Source organism: Carica papaya, chromosome 4 (genome assembly GCF_054855325.1).
Source record: "Carica papaya isolate Zhongbai chromosome 4, ASM5485532v1, whole genome shotgun sequence".
NCBI classification, from domain to species: domain Eukaryota; kingdom Viridiplantae; phylum Streptophyta; class Magnoliopsida; order Brassicales; family Caricaceae; genus Carica; species Carica papaya.
The window spans coordinates 30,844,104-30,865,205 of record NC_142312.1 but is presented as its reverse complement, the minus strand read 5'-3'; the positions used below and the strand labels follow the sequence as shown (position 1 = coordinate 30,865,205).

Below are 21,102 nucleotides of genomic sequence, written 5' to 3'. Positions count from 1 at the left end.
TACAACCCCTCGCATCAATGATCTCGGTAAGTATCTAACAGTCATGTTACTCTATTCGATGGTCATGAAATACATTTACCATGATATCTAAAAAAATCGAACTGTTAAGATATTCGGTTTTGGTTGTAGTCTTAAAATTGATTGATTAGATTCGATTACTTTTAATTAGTTACTACATTTTTAAATGCAATCTTGTTTTATCTCCTATTTTTAGCCTAAAAAATTATTTAAATAATTTCTAAAATCAAACTTTATAATTTTTTAATATTTTAATTTTCACGAACTAATATCTCAACACTTTATAGGTGTTACTTTCTATATATTGAAGTTATATTTATTATAATAATAAAAAATATTTATATTTTAAAATAGTTCTGAAAAAAATCATATATGAAAAGTATTCTCTGTCAATATTACGATTTTTAAAAATGCTAAATACATAAGTGACTTAGTTATTATATTATAACTTTTTTTTTTTATACTAAAATTTTAAATATTGTAGACTATTATTCTTGAATGGACTTAAAATAAAAATCAGTTCAAGTTTTATGGCTTTTAACATTTTAAATATTGTGAATTAATCATCAATGATTATGTAAGTATAAGTCTTAAATATATATATTTCTGACTTAGATGTTGTAAACTTAAAGCATATTTTTTTTTAAAAAAACCAAATCACTAAATCTATGTTATAAAAGGAAAAACAGGAAGTAAGATGAAATTAGAATAAAATGAAAGATTAAAAGCTTGAATTCACTATTATATATTGTTTTTCTGCAAGCAATGTCTTAAGAAAATGGCCATTGCTGTACTGCTGCTGCAATCGGACTCCACTGCCACTCCCTTATCCTTTTCAAAGGTTTCCATACTTTCTGGCCCATACCCATATGGAGTGGGACTGTTGACAGCTTTGGGAACCTCAACTAAATATCCTTTCTGAAGGGGATATCAATCAAAAATCAACCCTCCAATAAAGTTAAAAGAAGAAATATCAGGAAATCTCAGCCTCAAACTCTGATTGGCAGCCAGGAAATGATGTGGAAAAAATTCTCTCTGCAAATTATCTTATCCACTCATATCCAAACTTTTTTTTTTTTTTCTCCTCACATATTAGCTGCTGCCATCTTCCCATCTCGTTATATATATATATATATACATCCCTTTTAATATCTAATTGAGATTCAGACACTCAGCTTCTGCTTTACCTTCTTCACTGCTGTACTGCGCTGCACTGTGACAATGGCTCTCCAGGCTGCTGCTGCTGCTCTGGTTCCCTCTGCTTTTTCCATCCCCAAGGAGGTTTGTTGTCAGTTCTGTTCTGATGTTGGTGTTGAAAACTTTGGATTTCTTCTGGGGTTGATGATGGATTTGTCTTGTGTTTACAGGGAAAGTCCAGTGCATCATTCAAGGACTCAAGTCTTTTTGGAGTTTCAGTCTCTGAAAATCTCAAATCTGACGTTAGGCCTTCTGCATTGATATCCAATGTAAGCTAATACTAAATTATCCCAATTGGGTTCTACATTTTTTGTGATTATTAAACGTAAAGCTATTTGTGGAAGAAATCAGTAATTTTGTGAAATTAGATTGGAAATATACATTTAATTCTATTGTGACATGAAGCTGTGGATTTTATTAGAAGATGATAAAATTAATTTTATATAGAAGTGTATGTATAATTAGAACTAGAATTTTCCAAAATCTACTGGGGAATATTGTTCCATTTTCTCTCAAACTTCAATGTAAGATACTTGTTATAATTTTTAGGGGGGACTTTCATTGTCTTTTAGGTGAACTAAGGGTGATAAGCATCACAAAGTTTTTGTGTTTGTTCGTTTAAGATTGGTCTGGGAATTCTTGAAGACGTTAGAAGATGGGTTTTTATGGCTCTTGGTGGGTATAATTTGACCGTGTTTTATAATCTGCAGAGGAAATTTAGTCAAAGAACTAGTTCAGTGAGAGCCCAAACAGCGGCTACTACAACCCCAGGTATCAGTAAATCTGCATTAGAAGGAAAGAAAACACTGAGAAAAGGAAGTGTTATCATCACTGGTGCCTCTTCTGGGTTGGGTCTAGCCACGGCCAAGGCGCTGGCAGAGACTGGTAAATGGCATGTTATCATGGCCTGCAGGGATTTTCTCAAGGCTCAGAGGGCGGCTAAATCTGCCGGCATGACCAAGGAAAACTACACTGTGATGCATTTGGACCTTGCCTCACTGGACAGTGTCCGGCAATTTGTCCAAAACTTTAGGCAATCAGGGAGGCCTCTTGATGTTTTGGTTTGCAATGCTGCTGTTTACTTGCCAACGGCTAAGGATCCTACCTTTACTGCTGAAGGGTTTGAACTTAGTGTTGGGACAAACCATCTGGGTCATTTCCTACTTTCAAGGTTACTGCTTGATGACTTGAAACAATCTGATTACCCTTCAAAGCGTCTAATCATTGTTGGCTCAATTACAGGTACTAATTCATTGATGATAAGCATGATTCACGCATGTATAATATGCACAAAATTGTGAACGCTTGATTTTGTCGAATGGGCTAATGGAGGTGTTGGTGACCTGAATCAGGGAACACAAATACCTTGGCTGGGAATGTACCTCCTAAGGCCAACCTTGGGGATTTGAGGGGACTTGCAGGAGGCTTAAACGGGCTAAACAGCTCAGCCATGATTGATGGTGGACATTTTGATGGTGCCAAGGCCTACAAGGACAGCAAAGTATGCAACATGCTCACAATGCAGGAGTTCCACAGGCGGTATCATGAAGAAACTGGCATCACCTTCACATCTCTTTACCCTGGTTGCATTGCCACAACAGGTTTGTTCAGGGAACACATTCCCTTGTTCAGGCTTCTCTTCCCGCCATTCCAGAAGTATATCACTAAGGGATTTGTCTCTGAGGAGGAATCTGGCAAAAGACTAGCTCAGGTAAAACAATATAGCATTGCAGCAAGATATCAACATTACAAATAATGTATCATTTACAGTTATCATATATCTCCATTTTGTGTGGTGGATTGATATCTTTGGTTGGTTCTGGTTTAGGTTGTAAGCGATCCAAGCTTGACGAAATCCGGTGTATATTGGAGCTGGAATAAAGATTCAGCTTCCTTTGAGAACCAGTTGTCTCAAGAAGCTAGTGATGCAGACAAGGCAAGGAAAGTGTGGGAGCTGAGCGAGAAGCTTGTTGGGTTGGCCTAATTCAGAAGCTTATGCGGTTCTTGGAATGTGATCTTTTCCACCAACATGGATTGATATTTGCTGAGGGACTACTGAGTCCATTTGTTAGTGCAGGTTTTGGATTTCAGATGCCTTTGTGCTGGTAAACATTGTTCTATGTAGGTGTGCGGATGAGTTTTTGAACCAATTGACAAATAAAATAGTCAACCTTTCACAAAATCCAAGATGCCACAATTATAAAATATATATTCTAGAGAACAGAACAAAAGCCTTATGATCATTGTATTTCATAATTGCCGCAGTAAATGAATGATGGAAAATGAGCAGAAATATCTAACACCACCTTTTCATATATCACAATAATGTCATTAAGCTTTCTCATGTATGTACCTTTCTCCCATTCATAAAACAAGCTTAAAGTTCATAAGCAGGAAACCTAGCTTCAGATGGTACATTCATGTCAAGAAACATATAAGCCAGTCCTCCAATACCTTCAAAGAGTGAATAGGGGCGATCCCCTCCATGCATCTCTCCCTCTTGTATTAATTTAAGGGCTCTATCATGTAAAAAGGAGGCAAATGCTTTGGCCCTGTGTAAATATTTTGCATTTCCTGTTAACCGGTAAAGTGAAAGAAACGCGTAAGTGTTCCCACTAATACCATGACAAATGCCCACTCGCTTAAGAAGACCCCTGTTCCATACAACTTCCCCTGCATCCACAGCTGCTTGCAAGAACTCCTTGTCTCCAAAAACCTAGTGGTTTAAAATTTGGTAAGAGAATCTGATATCAAATTATCATTTGTTGGATAGTATCTCTTAACCTGACCCCTTTCCCTAGCCATTTCTAGGATTATCGCTTCCATCAACAAGACTAAGGGATCAGGTAACCAACTGTGCTTATTACTCTTGAAAAATTGATGCAATCATGCAGGATTTACCCATAAAGCCTAACAATCTCATCAAAATAATAAAAGATGCTATGCATATATATATATATATATGGGATGGGGAAGGAAGCGTTTAAAAAGGGCTAGTATTCTTGTAAGTGTTAAATGCCAGTTTCATACTGAAAACAGAAGTTCTCTATATTAAAAGCTACTAAACAAAATTATGCTCCTCGAAATTGTTTGAAAAAGGGCAACTTTAGTTTTCAGAAATCAAAAGCACAAGTTGAATACATCACAAAAAGCTCTGCTTTTTTCAAAAGGTCACAAGATTTATTGAACCTTCATTTCTTTAGCTCTTTAGCTGTCATTGCTGTTGTAACTTAATCCTAAAATATAGATTGTAGTAAAGATTGTAATTAATGACGATTACCTCAGCTGCTTTTATGAGGGTAAGGGCAACCCCTGGAGCACCATGGCACCAGTGTACAAGGCGGTCAGATTCGCTTCCTTCACTCGATGGATAGTTGCCACTTGGAAATCGATTTTTAATCATGTAACGGATTGTACCCTTGACATCCTCCAACTCATCTGGTTTCAGTTCCATGTCCATCAAAACATTCATTATTCCAGCCAATCCATGTGCAGCACCCCAGTACCTCTTCCCATGCCATTCATACATCAATGGGCAGCTGCCTTCGCTAGCCAATTGCCTACCAGCCCTTATAATTTGATCCACAACTGCTTGCTGGAATAATTTTTTTCTCAATACAAGAATTAGTTTGGTGCTCTCAATTAAGATAAAATAGTTTGAAAGAAAGAGCAAAATATCTTACCATGTGAGCATGAGATATTGTGTTTTTACCGATATGCTTGTTTAAGAATGAACAGGCCCACAAGAATCCTGCCCTACCATATAGTAACTCTTCTGGAAGACCAGTAGGAAATGTTATCTGCTCTCATGAGCAAAATTCAATCAAAGGATCAGAACTCACTCCTCCAACCCCGCAAGAAAAGGAAAAAAAATCAGATTGAAGTAAATAGTTTGAACACCAACTAAGGTCAGAAAAACATAAATTTTGAAAAGAAAAAAGAAATAGCAATAAGTTACTTCTTTAAATTGCGTCAAGTAGCGATCAAGTAGCCTCTTGTCACTGGCATGCTTTGCCAGAACAGCACCAAGAGCATAAACACCAGCACGTCCACATATAAAAGTCACGCGCCTACAAACATGCCCCAGATAATGGGGCAAGTCAAGTTGGATTATTCATTCCAACAGCACCTTAAGGTTGAACGTAAGACGTCAATAGATTGTCTTATTCCAAATTCCGACACTTTTAAGCAAATCCCATGGGCACTATGACATTGTTACTTCAGTAAAATTGTCACTTTCGCAGTGTTGCAAGCTTTGCTGGAAACTGTATCTCCTTTTATTATCCAACATATCTTATAAGTATTCAGTAAGCTAGACATTCCATCTAAAATCAGGTGTATGTTTATACCAATTGCCATTTGAGCACTCCTCTATACCACTCAACAGACAATTCTGCCCAAAATCCAGCCTATACAATGACAGTATGACCGATCTGATGCAGATTCCATCAAACATAAAAATTTCTACTAATATTGAATCCTAAGGTAACATTGAGTCAAAAAAGTTCACAAATTAGTAGACTTGGTAATAACAGCTTGCTCATCTCAATGAGCATCTGCAGAAAGATAGAGAGAGGAAAATCACCCAGAGTCTCTTGAAGCAGATTCACAAGCCTTAACAATTTCAGATCCCGATTGAAGATCATTCTGATTCTTGGTGACTTGATAAGCTTTAAAGACCAAATAAGCGGTCCCAAGAACTCCCGTGTAAAGAGTATAATCTTGCACACGCTTTCCACCAAATCCCCATGTCTCCCTCACCACCTAAACAATAATAGCTCAAGAATTTTAATGGCAAATACCAATATATCCAATCCAACTACAAAACCCCATAAACCCAGAAGCCAAACTTCCTACTATACATACATATTTGAGTTGATGAAAAAGAAACATTGTAATTGAAATACCAACAGTCCATCCAACTACAAAAACCCATAGATTGTTATGTGTCAATTAAGAAAGGAAGTCGAATAGGAAACTTGGGGTTTAAGAAACAGAAATTCCTGCGTAGAGAGATTAGGGAAATATAATTGATAACAGTAAGTAGTTAAAACAGTTAAGTAAACAGTGAAGATAACACAAAATTCCTCACATAACAGTGGTAACAAAGCATCTTTCCTCGCAGAATTGTTAGGTGAGAAATTCTTTGCGGACTGTGGATTACACAAGCTGAGAATTGTTGCATCTAATCTTAGAATCGTTGCAGAGAGAGGGAGGAGAAAGAAAGAGGGAGAATCACAAAGAGTGGTCCGGTTAAATAACATTTCATTTCATTTCTTGATGCCTTATATCTTCTGAATACAAGTATTTATACACGCCTACTTAACTGTTTTAACTACTTTTCTATCAATTCTACTTTCCTCATTTCTCCGTATAGGAATTCCTGTTTCCTAATCCCTACTTTCCTAGTCGACTTCCTCCTAATTGACGCATAACACCCAGAGCCCAAACTTCAACTATAGATCATTTTTTTTCTTTGAGCGAAGAGTTATGTATAGAATTCATGAAGGTGAGAAAGCAAAAAAGAAGAAAGTTAACGTTAATGTTCATTTACAGAACCCTCAAATACACACAAAACCCCAATAGACATATCATGAGAAATTCAAGTCTACCCATGTGTCTGATGCAAAGCCTGTTGATGGATAAATCTTAAAATGAATCAAAATTAGAACTTTAAAGCAAGAGAAAGCAAAAAAGTGAAAACCCAGATGTAGACACGTTATAGAAAGCTATTAAAGTACGGTTTGTTTTATGTCCAGAGCTGATCTCTCTAGTTTATCGAAAAAAGTCTCGTCGGGAAGAAAGAGGAGCTTGGTGAGTGAATCTTCTGTTCTATCGATGACTGGGACTTTTGAAGCATCGGCAGTTGCTCCGGGGCCAGCGACGAAGTCAGGTAACTCATTGGGGAAAAATCGGTCGGCCATCTCTCTCTTTCTCTTGGTTGTGCTTCTCCTGCCGACGTCCGCTTTGTGCATTTGGGTGCCTGTGGGCGAGAGAGAGAGAGGCTGTGTTCTTAATCCTCTGAGAGAAATGGAGTCAGCAGAAAGCAAAGCTCGCACCTTGGCGGTGTTATATCCATGACCCGACTGACCTTATTAAACGTACTCTACATTACTTGAATCATTATTTTGCCCAACCAGTTGAAGATTTGACAAACCCAACTATTTTTCAAATTTAATTTTCTCTTTCTGATATAGGGATGGAGTAATTGGGTAAAGATTGAAGTACATTGGTTTCTTAGTTAAATTTTGACTGAAAGTAAAGATTTTATTCTGTCATTGGTTGTATCTTTGTTACAAATTTTTGTAGTTGATCAGGCAGATTTACCAAAAAGTGAATGTAAGCTCAAGTTCCATGATCCAGTTCATTAGCTCGAGAATTCTGGCCTACGATCCAGTTCAAAAGCTCAAGTTCTAAGGGCACTTTCTTGATGAGGAAGACAAACTTTTATCTAATTCATTACATGATGCAAAGACTTTTCAGTCCACAAATCCACAAATTTCTTTGTAGAGCATGCCTAATCTTACACCATAAAGGAAGAAAGGCAAGAGACTTGCAGCAGTCTTAGTTATGTCTAGTAAGATAACATAAAGGAAATAACTAAGTAAACATCTGGTTGCTAATTATAAGTATATATACGATATAACGTTGGAATCCGGAGTAGCGGAGCACAGATACTTCACCTACAAAGTAGATATTATAGACGCCATAAATTCAACTCATAAAAATAGGTAGTTAGGAAAGGCAATTGTAACAAACAAAACAAAATCTGCTTCTTCATGCAGGATACAATATGATGAAGTAGCACTGAGCTTCCCTTCACCATCGAAGTATTGCAAAGCAAACAAGGGAGAGTCCAGGAATATCATTCTCTCCACATGTTTGCAAACTCATCCGGCTCCAATGGATGTTCAAGCTCGTGCATCTTCCTTCTCTTTTTTGCTTTGATTTTCTTAGCATATTTCCCAGCCTTCTGTCTTTTCTCCATTGCTCGGATCTGGAGGCATTAACAACAAGAGGTATCACGTCTTTTTTCTTTTCTCAAAATAAATAAAAAAGGAAGAGTTATCACATTATTCATACCTCAGAATATAACTACTAAATCAGAAAAACAGAAAAATACAGTAACAGCAAGTAGAGACTGCATTATTAGATGGGCCCTTGAGAGGGATCATCATGTCTATATGCATAAAGTAGTCAACGATATTGATACTGAAATCAAAATAAGCTTCAACTTCTCTAACCTGATTTGGCGATATGTATAGTGGATTCTCATATAGTGTCGGGCCGCCAAAGCTGCCACCAAATATTTTTATTGGGTTCAAACAAAACCTGGGACCAACCTATACGCACCAAATATTGTAGGATTAAGATTAAAACCTATGACAATTAAATTGTATAAATTAGAAGTTATGCCCAACAAACCTCAACAAGGGTCATTTTATCCAGGCCACCTCGAACCATTTTATCTGATTCATTATGAGGAACTGATATCTGCATTTGGAAACATAAAAAAAGGAAGAAAAAGAAAATTAGTACATAAATCACAAGATGGGAAATGCAAACTAGGTCCAGAACTTCTGGTTAGAGTCCTAACTACCAATTTGTTTAGAGCATTTATGATTTGATAATAAGTTCTATGTTCTCCTGCAATCCTCCTCTTATGAATCTTTTTAATCTTGAAAACAACACAAATCATTTTCCCACACTGAGATACCTCTATCAAGAATCCCGGATGTTATTCACATAACCCATATCTCAGAATTTGAGAAGAATCAAAGAGATCTACTGTGAAGAGGTCTCCAGTAGATATTATAAACCAGAAAATATATCTATGTTAGAGGCTGCTGAAAAATTTGATATGTAATGACGGCAGACAAGAATTTCAGACAAGACTGTTAATTAGCATCATGCCATTTGCATAAATTAGCAGCAGATAGCTTCATTTACTACGGCCACGGAAAATAAGATGCTTAGAATCATTGATTAACTCTGACAAGCAATTAGCAACAGCCTGGAATTTTTGTCCCTTTTGGAGAGTCCAGGTTTATGGATGTTCACAAAGAAGCATCCAAGCTTCTTTGTGAAAGAATGGTGTTCTTGCTTCACTGCAGGCTAAGGCTCATGGCTTCATTCAGGGGTTTTCTTCATCTACTTTGCAAAAAGGATTCAGTAATTAGTTGCCGACTGTATTGAAGGATCTTCTGCTGTCTTCATTTTTCCATGCTTTCTTAGTAGGATATTTTTTCCTCACTTTTTGCACTACCTCTCCCTTCCTCTAATAATATTTCTTTTAAATTTTCAATAAGTCACTAGAGCTACAGACAAATATATCACCACGCAAAACAGGACCATGTATTTCTATTTACTATTATTAAACATGTAAATTTTGGAATATCACAAACCTGGTAATTGCGAAACCATATGTGGTCATCAACAATGGAGAAAACAAATACATGATCATGATAAGGCTTAGATTTCCTGTGCTCCTTTGGAGTCCCAAATATCTGATGAAAGGGAACCAGATAAATTAGCAACAAGTCATTTGTCTTTTAATACTCAAATAAAAAACTTCAAATGCAATTCATAATCATATTTTATATGGAAAAACTAAAATTTCAATGATCTGATATAGATCCAAGAAACATCAGAACTAATCTCCTTATATTAGCTCGTAGGTTAACCTAAACAATTTATATATATATATATAGATATGAACTTAACTACCTTTGCTTCAGCCATTTGACAGAATGGTTTAAAATCAACTAACTATGATATTTTCCTAGATGATTTTCTTATGTTCATGCAGCTGCAGGTCAATGATGAAATAACATGCACAAGCACATGAACGTGTTTTGATCTTTTGTGCATTTCAGACAGATTCTAATTGCATATATAAAATATAACACAAGACTGCAAGTTTTCAACATGTGGAGGTGAGCATCTGGAACAAAAACAGCAGCATGAATCAAACTAAAAAAATTCTGATGAATCTTGGGTTGATTTTCTATTACCTATTAAGTATTCAGAAAAGCAATAATTCTATTTAGGTTCTTACAAGTGTGAAGAAGTGAAAAACAAACAAATTGTTGCAGTAAGCAAGCAAGATTTACTTGAATGATCATCTCCTTCAAAAGTTTCCAGTGGGCATCTTTGTCAAAATTGGATGAAAAAGTCAAGAGAGGGCGTGACCCTTGAAGATGATTTCCCGTAAGCTTCAGTTCTTCCATTGTGTGTACTTCAGAAACAAAATAAAGAAAATTAAAATCCAGGGAAACTGCAAATAATAAAAACTTGCTAGATTTTTAACAAATTACCAGAAGAGGTGAACCCATAATGTCAGAGTAATGAGTATAAACAGTAAAATTTATACCAATTTTGCCCTTTTTTTATAGAAGATGAAATATCACTGAAAAGAGAAGGTAACAATACAAAAAGTACAGCAGAAAAGCTATCTAGCTAAAGAAATATGGAAAAGATTTTTTTTTTTGAGATAAAAGAAATATGGAAAAGATAAGAAAACAAAAACAAAGTAATAAAAAACCAATGGAAGCAGACAACATCTCCCGTGACCATAGCATCCCAACTCCTATGTAAAACAGACAGGAAGATATATGAGTAGTTCCCATGAGGTTTAGCCCAAAGAGAAGCCAAGAAGGTCATCGAACTAGTTCCGGGAAAGAATGATTGTAATGCATAATAAGAATTTGATAAGAAAATTACCAGCATTAACCAAAAATTTCACAGATGGTCCACCTGGAGACTTGACCATCCAGAGATAAAGGTCTTTGTGTTTCCTGCACTGAAGCATAAATTTTAAAAAATAAGATGTAAATCGCAGGGGAATAATAAGAACCCAGAGAAGACGAAACTACAGTGCATTAATCTGTTCTTCCTAGAATCAAAGTGTCCTCGCACTAAAAATTTCACTAAACCAGAACAATGATTCATGATTTTATAAAAAATGGAGCATTTAACCCAAAAGTAAGAAACAAATCAAACTGAATTGCAATAACTGACAATCAATTGCACTAATATTTTCAATGTTTGTCCCCAAATAAAAACAGAGAATACACTATATGCTTAGGTAGTAAAAATCACAGCTTCAATTTACAGAAGCGAACTCAAAAAATTTATACTGACCCAGAAGACTGCTTTGAAACAAACAGGTCCAGAAATTTACCTCAAAAAACAGACAGGAAGAACCACTTTTAAGCTCAACAAGCTCATTCAGGGTTGCGCCTTTGGTACTTTTAGACTCAACCTTGCTATCCTTCTTGCAGTGAGGCAAGAGGGACACCAGATTCAGCATCAAATGCCGATACCTATAAGATTAAATACACAATTCAATTTCATGTCAAACAAACAAAACACAAAGGCTAATCAGAAACAAAACAATGACTATTACCTGTAGTTAATTCGCCTGGAACAGGTAACCAAAACCTTCTCTTTGTTCCTAAAACCTGAAAAAGATTCAGTTGACTCTTCCTCACCTTTATCTTTCCAGCCTAAGAGCGCCCTTTTAGGCCGCTGGGGAGCACTTTCATTCTTTTTTGCAGGAACCTCAGTCTCAGTGTGCTTTCGCTTCTTCCCCATTAGTTTAGAGAGATCCTAGGATTTTAGGTATTGGGCTGAAAGGAATGCCAACAGAGCAGTTTCAAGAAGCACCCTTAATCAACCATAAAATGCTATATCAGAATGCAAATTACAACATAACCAAAGCACTAGAACCTAAAATCAATAGCAAACGTAACATGTAACAAGACCATGGAAGTCTTCTCAAACAGGTTATAGGATCTTTTTTATATAGATATCTAAGAGTTTGAGGGAGCTCAATGAGAAGGAAATAATGATACCATGGGAGAGACTGAGAGACCTTAAGTTACTGTCTTGAAGCAGGTGTTGTTCAGTACACCATAAATGGTCATTTCTAAAACCATGCCATGGTTACAGGCAGTAGAAGAGATCAACAAAGTCAGACTCCCAAGTCTAAGCAGCAGGAAAAAAAAAAGGAACTAGATACCATATTAATAATTTTTTTTAGATAAGATACCATATTAATCATGAGGCCCATTTCGTCCACATCTAAAGCACAAAACTTCCTTACTTTTAGGAGTTTTGAAATTTGATCTTGATCCATTCTTCAGCTCACCTTTTGATTCAAATGTATCTTTAGGAACGGATTCTACAATGTTTCTTGGGATTGGATATTTCAAATATTCTTCCACACCAAGGGTCGATTGGTAAATTTGTGCTATATTGGCAGGAAGCTGTCAAATTAACTCTTTTTAATATCAACTTTAGTCCTGCCTTGGATTGAGATGCAGCTTCATTATCATCTTCGACTAGCTAATTCCAAATCTTTAGTTTTTCAAACTCCTGTGTCTACTCAGTTACGAACATGTTATCTTAGACTAAAATGTAAATTGGGCCATGAAGTTTGTCAAAGTAGTTGGGAGGTAGGTACTTTTCACAAAGAGTAGTTTTTATCTAATCCCATGTTTCAATTGTTGGTTGTCTAGCTCTTGTTATATTTTCATCAATGGCATACCATCATATTTTTGCAAGTCCAACCAACATCTTGGCAAATCAAACTCTTCTTGCATATGACATGGCATACCAGTGAAGTACTCTTTCATTAAATTAAGCCAATCAAGGAAGAAATTAAAGTCTCTTCTTCCGTCAAAATCAGGAGCTTTGACCTTTACCCCTTGGTAATATCTCCAGTATTATTTTCAGTATGTCTTCTATTGGCAGCTTGTTTAACTTGTATATTTTGAATTAGTGGACGTACTTGTGCTGTGCTTAAGTGTCTCAGTTCTTCTAAGATCCTTTCAATAGTGTTTGCATTACTTCCAATCTAGTATTAGTGGTTGCTTATGTGTCTCAAATTTTGCATTTAAGTCCACATTAGTCACCATTGTTGAAGCTTAATTTCTCTTTAGAAAATTCAAGTCGAATCGGGAACTCATCGAGGAAGCCAAAACATAACAAATTGCACAAGGTCTAATCACGGCTGGCCAGATGTGAGCTTCATGCACCGGCTTCCAATCATCAGATAATGATGACTACTTTGGGATTTTTGATTTTTTTCCAGTCGGATTTGGGATTGTTTGGATGTAAATGTTTTGAGAATTTGGATGTAGGATTCTTTTAACTCTAGTACCAAATTAATCAAGAATAAATTAAGGTTGATTTTCCTACTAAGAAATTTGAGAAAACCTAGATATCACACACCTACGATTCTTAGGCATCACACCTAAGGATTGATTGAGTCACACAATCAGTTATGAAAAATTCTCAAAAATATTACTAAATAACTTGAATGTTCTAATAAGTGAACTTACGAATTATTTCTAATCATCTCTAAACAATCTTTCCCAAGTAAAATCAAACTAAAAAAATAGTAAACTAGTAAAATTAGAAATATTAATCCTAACAAGAGTAAAAATTAATACTAATGAAATTAAAAATACCAATCTTAATAGTTATGAAAATACTGATAAAAATTAAAATCTTAAATTACTAAAACTATAATAATACCCCTAAATAATATAAAACAGACTCCTAAATAGTATAATAGTTTTACATTTAACATAATTACAATTCCTAATTTATTTAGGAAATCTAGTACTAGTCCATTCTGCACTAATAGTGCTTAAATATAAAATCCCAATCTAACTATAGCTAACAAATGCTAATAGAAAAGTTATTTCTTATAAGAATTCCAGCTATAATAAAATCCTAATGCTAATAAAGTACTAATCTTATCCATAAGATTAAATAGACTATAGATTTGATAGAAATTTGCTTTTAAGTATATTTTGCAATTCTAAATCCAACCCATTCTGCATCACACAATCTCTTATTTTAAAAAGCAACCATATATAATAACAAAAGAGCAACGTATTAGAAAAATGAAAAAAGAAAACTTCAGCATTGATAAAAAATGATCATATTCTTATTCAAAGTATCTGATTACTCTCAAACCAAAATAAACCCCTCAAAGAACCCACATAGCAATGAAGACAAGATACCCCACATGCAGCACAAGCAAATTCCCAGAAAACAATTGTACATCCAGTAACATCACAAAGGTCTATTCTACTGCCAACCCCTCGTATGCACACGATATTTAATCAATCCAAAATCTGATATGGTTGACTCCAACATCAAGAAGAACGTACAAGAACATGAATAATTCCAGAAAAACCACCTAGCTATGAGTTGATGGTCTGTAAGTTACAAATATATATCCCAATCAAAACAGCTAAAGAAGCCAAAATCAAGAAATTAGTCAGATAGAGCCTTCAAAATGTTATCGGACAGCTAGCATTCGTTTTTTCTTAAGAGAAATTTGCACTTAGAAACCACAACATGAAAGTCCAGATGATAAACACTGTACAAGCAGAAAACCGGAAGTTACAAGCATCCTTAAATTAAAAAAAATAAAAATAAATTAGCAGCATAGTTTCATGCGTACATCACTTTCAAGAGGTCCAATCATTTAAACGGAGACTGTAACAAACATATATATACACGACGCTGACAATGGAAAGAAACTTTACCTGTTCCAATAATAGGTTAAGGAAACCGAAAATATCTGCCGCGTAAGTTGATGTAGCCTCAGCTCCCGAGAACACCTATGTAATGAGCTTCTCCCTGAATGAGGTGACACGAACACCTCCGAGTGTTCAATCCTGGGGGAAGCAGACTGATTTTCGGGATTCCAAACTGGAGAAACCGAAGAGAAGAGCAATGGGGTTTAGGGTCGCTTTACAGTTGGTTAGGGTTTTAGAGAGAGAGAGAGAGAGAGAGAGAGAAAGAGGAAATCTTTTTGGGCTGAAAATTCAGGCTTTACAATGGGCTTGGGATTTCCATATTTTTATCTTATTGTTTTTTTAATTATTTTTTTCTCTCTTTATATATATATATATATAACTTTGAATTTTTTATCTCTATCTGAAATAAATTCAATAATAAATACATAATTTAATTACAAGAAGTGTAAATCAAGAGAATATAAAATTTGAATAAATATTAAATTTCATTATGTTAAAATTTTAAATATATTGTTCCAAATTTATATAAAATTATATATAAATTCAATTTTTAACCTTACTTTAATCATCACATAATAAAAATAACATGAATATTATAAAATAATTTAACATTTATTTTGTATATATATATATATACATATGTTAATAAAATATTCATGAAAACATGTATTTTTTGGAAAAAATAAAGTTAAATAAAATTTGTTTCCTTACAATTTTCAAGATAAATTTAAAGTGAAAATTATATGATATTTTTATTTATTCTATAATGATAATTAGTAATTTTTATAATTGTTGTTATTATTATTAAATTGCATATTAAGAACACTTAATTAATGTGACCTTAGAGATTTTACTTTGAATTTCTATTAGTAACTTGCTAGAAATCCAAATTTGTAAATACAATTTTAAGAATAATTTTTTAATTATACTTTTAATCGTAACATAATCTTACAGTAATATATAACCGAGTTCCTGTATAATATTATTATAAAATTATTATTCATAATAATTATATAAAATTATTTATAGTGACAGAAAACTCGACTTCGTATATAATTATAAGAATATATCTTTCGTGAATTATAACAAATATTTTTATAATTTGACACTTACAAAAGGTCTCTTATCCTAATCTCTTTAGTACCATATAGTTATACTTATTTCACCTACACATTAGTTTTCACCTAAAATTAGCATGCCTATTAGTTATTGTGCCTCATTTTTCCATTTTATGATATATACATGTATATATATATATATATATATACATTTTCAGATACATAAAGTAAGAGATAATAACATTGAACTAAAAAATTGATTAATGATCAAATTGATGTATATTGAGAACAATTAATTAATGGGTATATACTAATATACTAATGTTCGTACTAAATTACAATCGATAACATTTTTGTTTTCTTTAAACTTCTCGAATAATATTATTAGACTAAATAGTAATATATTATTAAAATATTTTCGCTCTCAAAATAGTTATTAGAATTCAAGACTATAAAAAACATATTACTACCTGTAGCTCCCGGATCGGGAAGAAAAGAAAAGGAAAAAAAAAAAAAAGCCACGTCGGCAGCCACGGCAGCAGGCCCGGTCAGCAGTCCCGGCCAACCGAGACCTGCCACGTGGCAAAACCACGTCGTTCCAAAAAAGACCACGTTGGCGATCCGCGTGGGTGCGATCGGACGGCCCAGATTTAATAAAAAACGGACGGCCCAGATTAAAACAAAATGGACGGCTGAGATCAAAAGGCAATGGGTTATAAATAGAACCCCCACACCAGACCACAAACCCTAGCCGCCTGCCACTCGTCGGAGAAGACGAACCAGAAGCCGGCCGCCGCCACCCGCCGCCGCACCGGAGGAACTTCCGACCACCGATCGAGGTAAATTTCGTACCCCCGACTCGTTTTTCCACGCTGATTCCTCCTGTGGCCAAATCGGAGCCAAAATCCCGGCCAAACGGCCGGAATACACGGCCGAAGCCCAGCAGCGCCGCCGCGCCCTTCTCGATTTTTAACTCCGATGAGGCCCTTTCCGGCCTCCGTTTGATGCAATTTTTATATCACCGTGATCACCATTCTTTTCTCTACAGGTTAACCGGAGCCGAATCACCAAAACACGAACCTCGCCGGAGAGCCGCCGCACCCGAGAGCGCCGCCGCCGGTAAGCTCCGTTTTTCCGTGATTTTTTGGCCCCCCGAGGGCCCTAGGGTTGTTTTTCTCGCAGGGACCGATGCGAGTGTGGCCGAATTCGGCCGGAAACGGCCGAAAACAGCCAACTCGAGGCGAATCGCCGCCGCCAGCGGCGGTGCCGTCGCCGGAGCACGGCGGAGCCGCCGTGCTGGAGTTGCGATTTGGGCCGAAAGGGGCCCTGGGCCTAATTTGGAATTTTTTGGAACACGTGCAGGTACCAGTAGTGCGTTTCAGTTCCCCGAGGAAAATTCAGGGAAAATTAGGGACAGCCTACAAGCGCACTGTGAAGCCGTGTTCGGACCCCGAAACGAGTAAGGACCCCTCACCCTATTTCCTATCACGGTTTTAAAGTCCAATAAATGATAAAACGGTATTTCATGAATCAACGAATGTGTGAAATTGCTTAAGGTCGCTAATGGAGCCCGAGTCTAGTGTGTTTGTCGGTTAACTGTTATTTGGCCTGTTTTACAGTTTTGAATACAGCATGAGGTTCGATGTTTTCATTTTATAGTTTCGTGTGCATATTTTACTGTTTTATTGATTATGGATTGAATGACTGGGATATTGGTGCTATATGTAACGGCCCCGGAAATATTAAAATGAAATGAGTATTTAAATATATCGAATGCGGAAGCGAGATCAAAATTTCAGTTAACATCCCTTACACGAAAAACCAAACAAACGTACTTAAAATATAAAAGGTTAAACTAACTAAGAAAGAAAACTCGAAAATAAACTATGCGTATGACTACAGAGTCTCTAGGCATCCCCTTCGTCGTCCTCCTGCGGAACGGGCTCGGGAACCATGTCTTCCTGATCTGAAATGGTTAATTAAGGAGTGAGCTACACTAGCCTAGTAAGAACATCACGATATCTCACCGTCACGGAGATAAAGGTGGGTAGAAAACCACAAAAAGACCAATGGAGCAAAATTTACAACAAAACCTTTTATCAATAATAAAACTTTTACCATCCACTTACCTTGGTGGAATTTATGAAAACAATATGAGAAAAACAATAACATTATCATAATCATTGAATAATCTAAGCTGTAAAACATAACATTTATCACGCCTCTTGTAATTCAATCATTGTACAACATATCTTTTTTCTCCTTTACCAGCCTACTAGTATCCGTGGGGGTCCATAGGGGTTCCGCTACCCGTTAACCTTTAACATTCATAATCAGTTTCCAGGGCCGTCCCCATACCCCGTCCGGTATGGGCGCCAAAACCATGAACCTCAATACCCCGTCCGGTATGAGGGTGAAACGGGCCGTCCCCATACCCCGTCCGGTATGGGCGCCAAAACCATAAACCTCAATACCCCGTCCGGTATGAGGGTGAAACGGGCCGTCCCCATACCCCGTCCGGTATGGGCGCCAAAACCATAAGATCTCCATACCCCGTCCGGCATGTGAGACCACAATCCCGGTAGGGTTCCCTACGGACCCGGTCCGTCCACCATCTCCCAGGATATCTAGTCAGGCTGACCCCCATAATACAATTATCAGTCTACACAATCTTTCATTTTCCTTTTCCTCAATCAGCATCATCAATTCACATTTAAACAAGCAAATCGTAATTCATACCAAACAGACAACATACAGTATCAGTTTTTCAGTCATTCAACCCATAATTAATAAAAACGTAGTACATGCACACAAATCTGTAAAATGAACACATCAAACCTCATTTTGCATTTAAAGCTGTAAACATGCCAAATAACAGTAAATCATCAATCACACTAGACTCGGGCTCCATTAGCAACCTTAAGCAATTTCACACATGCGTTAATTCAAGAAATACCGTTTTATCATTTTGAACTTTAATACCGTGATAGGAAATAGGGTGAGGGGTCCTTACTTGTTTTCGGGATCCGAATACGATTCACAGTGCGCCTGCAGGCCGTCCCTAATTTTCCCTGAATTTTTCCTGGGGAACTGAAACACACTAACAGTACCTGCACGTGTTCCAAAAAAAATCCAAATTAGGCCCAGGGCCCCTTTCGGACCAAATCGCAACTCCGGCACGGCGGCTCTGCCGTGCTCCGGCGGCGAGTCGCCTCGGGTTGGCTGTTTTCGGCCGAATTCGGCCACGCTCGCATTGGTCCTTGTCAGAAAACAACCCTAGGGCCCTCGGGGGGCCAAAAAATCACGGAAAAACGGAGCTTACCGGCGGCGGCGCTCTCGGGTGCAGCGGCTCTCCGGCGAGGTTCGTGTTTTGGTTATTCGGCTCCGGTCAACCTGTAGAAAAAAGAATGGTGATCACGGTGATATAAAAATTGCATCGAACGGAGGCCGGGAAGGGCCTCGTCGGAGGCAAAAACCGAGAGGGGCGCGGCGGCGCCGCTGGGTTTCGGCCGCGTATTCCGGCCGTTTGGCCGGGATTTCGGCCTCAATTTGGCCATAGGAGGAATCAGTGGAGAAAAACGAGTCGGGGGTATGAAATTTACCTCGATCGGCGGTCGGAAATTTCCCCGGTGCGGCGGCGAGTGGCGGCGGGTGGCGGCGGTCGACCTCTGGTTCGTCTTCTCCGGCGAGCGGCTGGCGGCTAGGGTTTTTGGTCTGGTGTGGAGGTTCTATTTATAACCCCTTGCCTTTTGATCACAGCCGTTCATTTCGTTTTAATCTGGGCCGTTCGTTTTTTATTGAATCTGGGCCGTCCGATCGCGTGATTGATCTGGGCCGTCGGATCGCACCCACGCGGATCGCCAACGTGGCTCCTTTCGGAGTGACGCGATCTTACCACGTGGCAGGCCCTGGTTGGCCGGGACTGCTGACCGGGCCTGCTGACGTGGCTGCTGACGTGGCACCTTTTTTTTTTTTTTTTTTTTTTTTCCTCCTCCTTTCCGGGTGCTACACTATATGTTGTCTGTTTGGCATAAATTATCGTTTTGCTTGTTTGTATGTGATTGATAATGCTGACTGAGGAAAAAGGAGAATGAAAGATTATGTGAATGGAAATTGTATAATGTGTTCAACCCGACTAGATATCCTGGGAGATGGTGGACGGACCGGGTTCGTAGGGAACCCTACCGGGATTATGGTCTCCCATACCGGACGGGGTATGGAGATCTTGTGTGTTTTGGCGCCCATACTGGACGGGGTATGGGGACGGCCCGTTTCACCCTCATACCGGACGGGGTATTGAGGTTTATGGTTTTGGCGCCCATACCGGACGGGGTATGGGGACGGTCCGTTTCACCCTCATACCGGACGGGGTATTGAGGTTTATGGTTTTGGCGCCCATACCGGACGGGGTATGGGGACGGCCCTGGAATCCGATGACGAATGTTAAAGGTTAACGGGTAGCAGGACCCCTATGGACCCCCACGGATACTAGTAGGCTGGTAAATAAGGAAAAGATATGTTGTATAATGATTGAATTACAAAAGGCGTGATAAGTGTTATGTTTTACAGTTTATATGATTCCATGATTATGATAATGTTATTGCTTTCGTATATTGTTTTATAAATTCCACCGAGGTAAGTGGATGGTAAAGGTTTTATTATTAATAAAAGGATTTGTCGTAAATCATGCTCCATTGGTCTTTTGTGTTTTCTACCCACCTTTATCTCCGTGACGGTGAGATATCGTGATGTCTTTACTGGGCTAGTGTAGCTCATTCCTTATTTAATCATTTCAGATCAAGAGGACATCGTTCCCGAGCCGGTTCCGCAGGAGGACGACGAAGGGGACGCCTAAGGACTCCATAGTCACATTCGTAGTTTTTACTTTCAAGTTTCCCCTTTAGGTAGTTTAATCTTTTATATTTTGTGAGCACGTTTTTGGTTTTAGTGTAAGGGATGTTAATCAATTTTGTCTTCGCTTCCGCATTTGATATTTATAATATAATTTCCATTATGAATTACCGGGGCTGCTACACTACCGAGATAATAGTTTAACAATCAAAATTATTATATTTAAGTCAAATATATTTTTATTATGATTTAACAAATTTATAATATTCGATTTTAAATAACTTAAAGTATAATATTATATAACTAAAATTACGATAATTAAATTAAAATTTATCTTAATAAATATAAAATATTTGAAAAAAAAATTATTACAATAAATACAAACGAACTAATAAATCTAACTTATTATATTTTTT

At 37.2% G+C, this 21,102-nt stretch overlaps 3 protein-coding genes across 5 annotated transcripts; 1 reads left to right on the top strand and 2 right to left on the bottom strand.

Annotated features, from left to right (window-relative positions):
* The first annotated feature begins 1,137 nt into the window (after positions 1 to 1,137).
* PORB (protochlorophyllide oxidoreductase B) lies at positions 1,138 to 3,397 on the top strand. The gene is made up of 5 exons (XM_022039027.2): positions 1,138 to 1,299; positions 1,386 to 1,484; positions 1,926 to 2,457; positions 2,568 to 2,926; positions 3,044 to 3,397. Exons 1-5 carry the CDS (start codon positions 1,240 to 1,242, stop codon positions 3,197 to 3,199), a joined length of 1,206 nt encoding a protein of 401 aa, XP_021894719.1. The 5' UTR covers positions 1,138 to 1,239; the 3' UTR covers positions 3,200 to 3,397.
* A 101-nt stretch (positions 3,398 to 3,498) lies between these two features.
* On the bottom strand, positions 3,499 to 7,320 carry GPCR (G protein coupled receptor). Of its 2 annotated transcripts, none has more exons than XM_022039025.2 (6): positions 6,957 to 7,320; positions 5,801 to 5,979; positions 5,174 to 5,285; positions 4,899 to 5,015; positions 4,496 to 4,810; positions 3,499 to 3,931 (listed from the first exon to the last, which is right to left on the bottom strand). In XM_022039025.2, exons 1-6 carry the CDS (start codon positions 7,188 to 7,190, stop codon positions 3,593 to 3,595), a joined length of 1,296 nt encoding a protein of 431 aa, XP_021894717.2. In that variant the 5' UTR covers positions 7,191 to 7,320; the 3' UTR covers positions 3,499 to 3,592. The 2 variants fall into 2 exon arrangements, with proteins under 2 accessions (XP_021894717.2, XP_021894718.2); XM_022039026.2 differs by lacking the exon at positions 6,957 to 7,320 and adding an exon at positions 6,082 to 6,252.
* A 511-nt stretch (positions 7,321 to 7,831) lies between these two features.
* LOC110812291 (Ribosomal RNA processing Brix domain protein) lies at positions 7,832 to 14,969 on the bottom strand. Of its 2 annotated transcripts, none has more exons than XM_088218970.1 (9): positions 14,784 to 14,969; positions 11,624 to 11,846; positions 11,399 to 11,540; positions 10,939 to 11,017; positions 10,329 to 10,453; positions 9,621 to 9,722; positions 8,641 to 8,709; positions 8,460 to 8,558; positions 7,832 to 8,212 (listed from the first exon to the last, which is right to left on the bottom strand). In XM_088218970.1, the coding sequence occupies exons 2-9, from the start codon at positions 11,809 to 11,811 to the stop codon at positions 8,081 to 8,083; spliced, it is 936 nt and encodes a 311-aa protein (XP_088075096.1). In that variant the 5' UTR covers positions 11,812 to 11,846; positions 14,784 to 14,969; the 3' UTR covers positions 7,832 to 8,080. The 2 variants fall into 2 exon arrangements, with proteins under 2 accessions (XP_088075096.1, XP_088075097.1); XM_088218971.1 differs by having other exon boundaries at positions 11,624 to 11,884; positions 14,784 to 14,923.
* Between the last annotated feature and the right edge of the window lie 6,133 nt (positions 14,970 to 21,102).

Excerpts from the sequence above, each read along its gene's own strand:
- PORB (XM_022039027.2), top strand. The coding sequence starts at position 1,240 with ATGGCTCTCCAGGCTGCTGCTGCTGCTCTGGTTCCCTCTGCTTTTTCC. Across the intron at positions 1,485-1,925 it reads CTTCTGCATTGATATCCAAT|AGGAAATTTAGTCAAAGAAC; the intron begins GTAAGCTAATAC and ends TATAATCTGCAG. Across the intron at positions 2,927-3,043 it reads CTGGCAAAAGACTAGCTCAG|GTTGTAAGCGATCCAAGCTT; the intron begins GTAAAACAATAT and ends GTTCTGGTTTAG.
- GPCR (XM_022039025.2), bottom strand. The coding sequence starts at position 7,190 with ATGCACAAAGCGGACGTCGGCAGGAGAAGCACAACCAAGAGAAAGAGA. Across the intron at positions 5,016-5,173 it reads ACTTGACGCAATTTAAAGAA|ATAACATTTCCTACTGGTCT; the intron begins GTAACTTATTGC and ends TCATGAGAGCAG. Across the intron at positions 3,932-4,495 it reads CCCTCATAAAAGCAGCTGAG|GTTTTTGGAGACAAGGAGTT; the intron begins GTAATCGTCATT and ends TTAAACCACTAG.
- LOC110812291 (XM_088218970.1), bottom strand. The coding sequence starts at position 11,811 with ATGGGGAAGAAGCGAAAGCACACTGAGACTGAGGTTCCTGCAAAAAAG. Across the intron at positions 8,559-8,640 it reads ATAAAATGACCCTTGTTGAG|GTTGGTCCCAGGTTTTGTTT; the intron begins GTTTGTTGGGCA and ends TGGTGCGTATAG. Across the intron at positions 8,213-8,459 it reads TATACATATCGCCAAATCAG|ATCCGAGCAATGGAGAAAAG; the intron begins GTTAGAGAAGTT and ends TAATGCCTCCAG.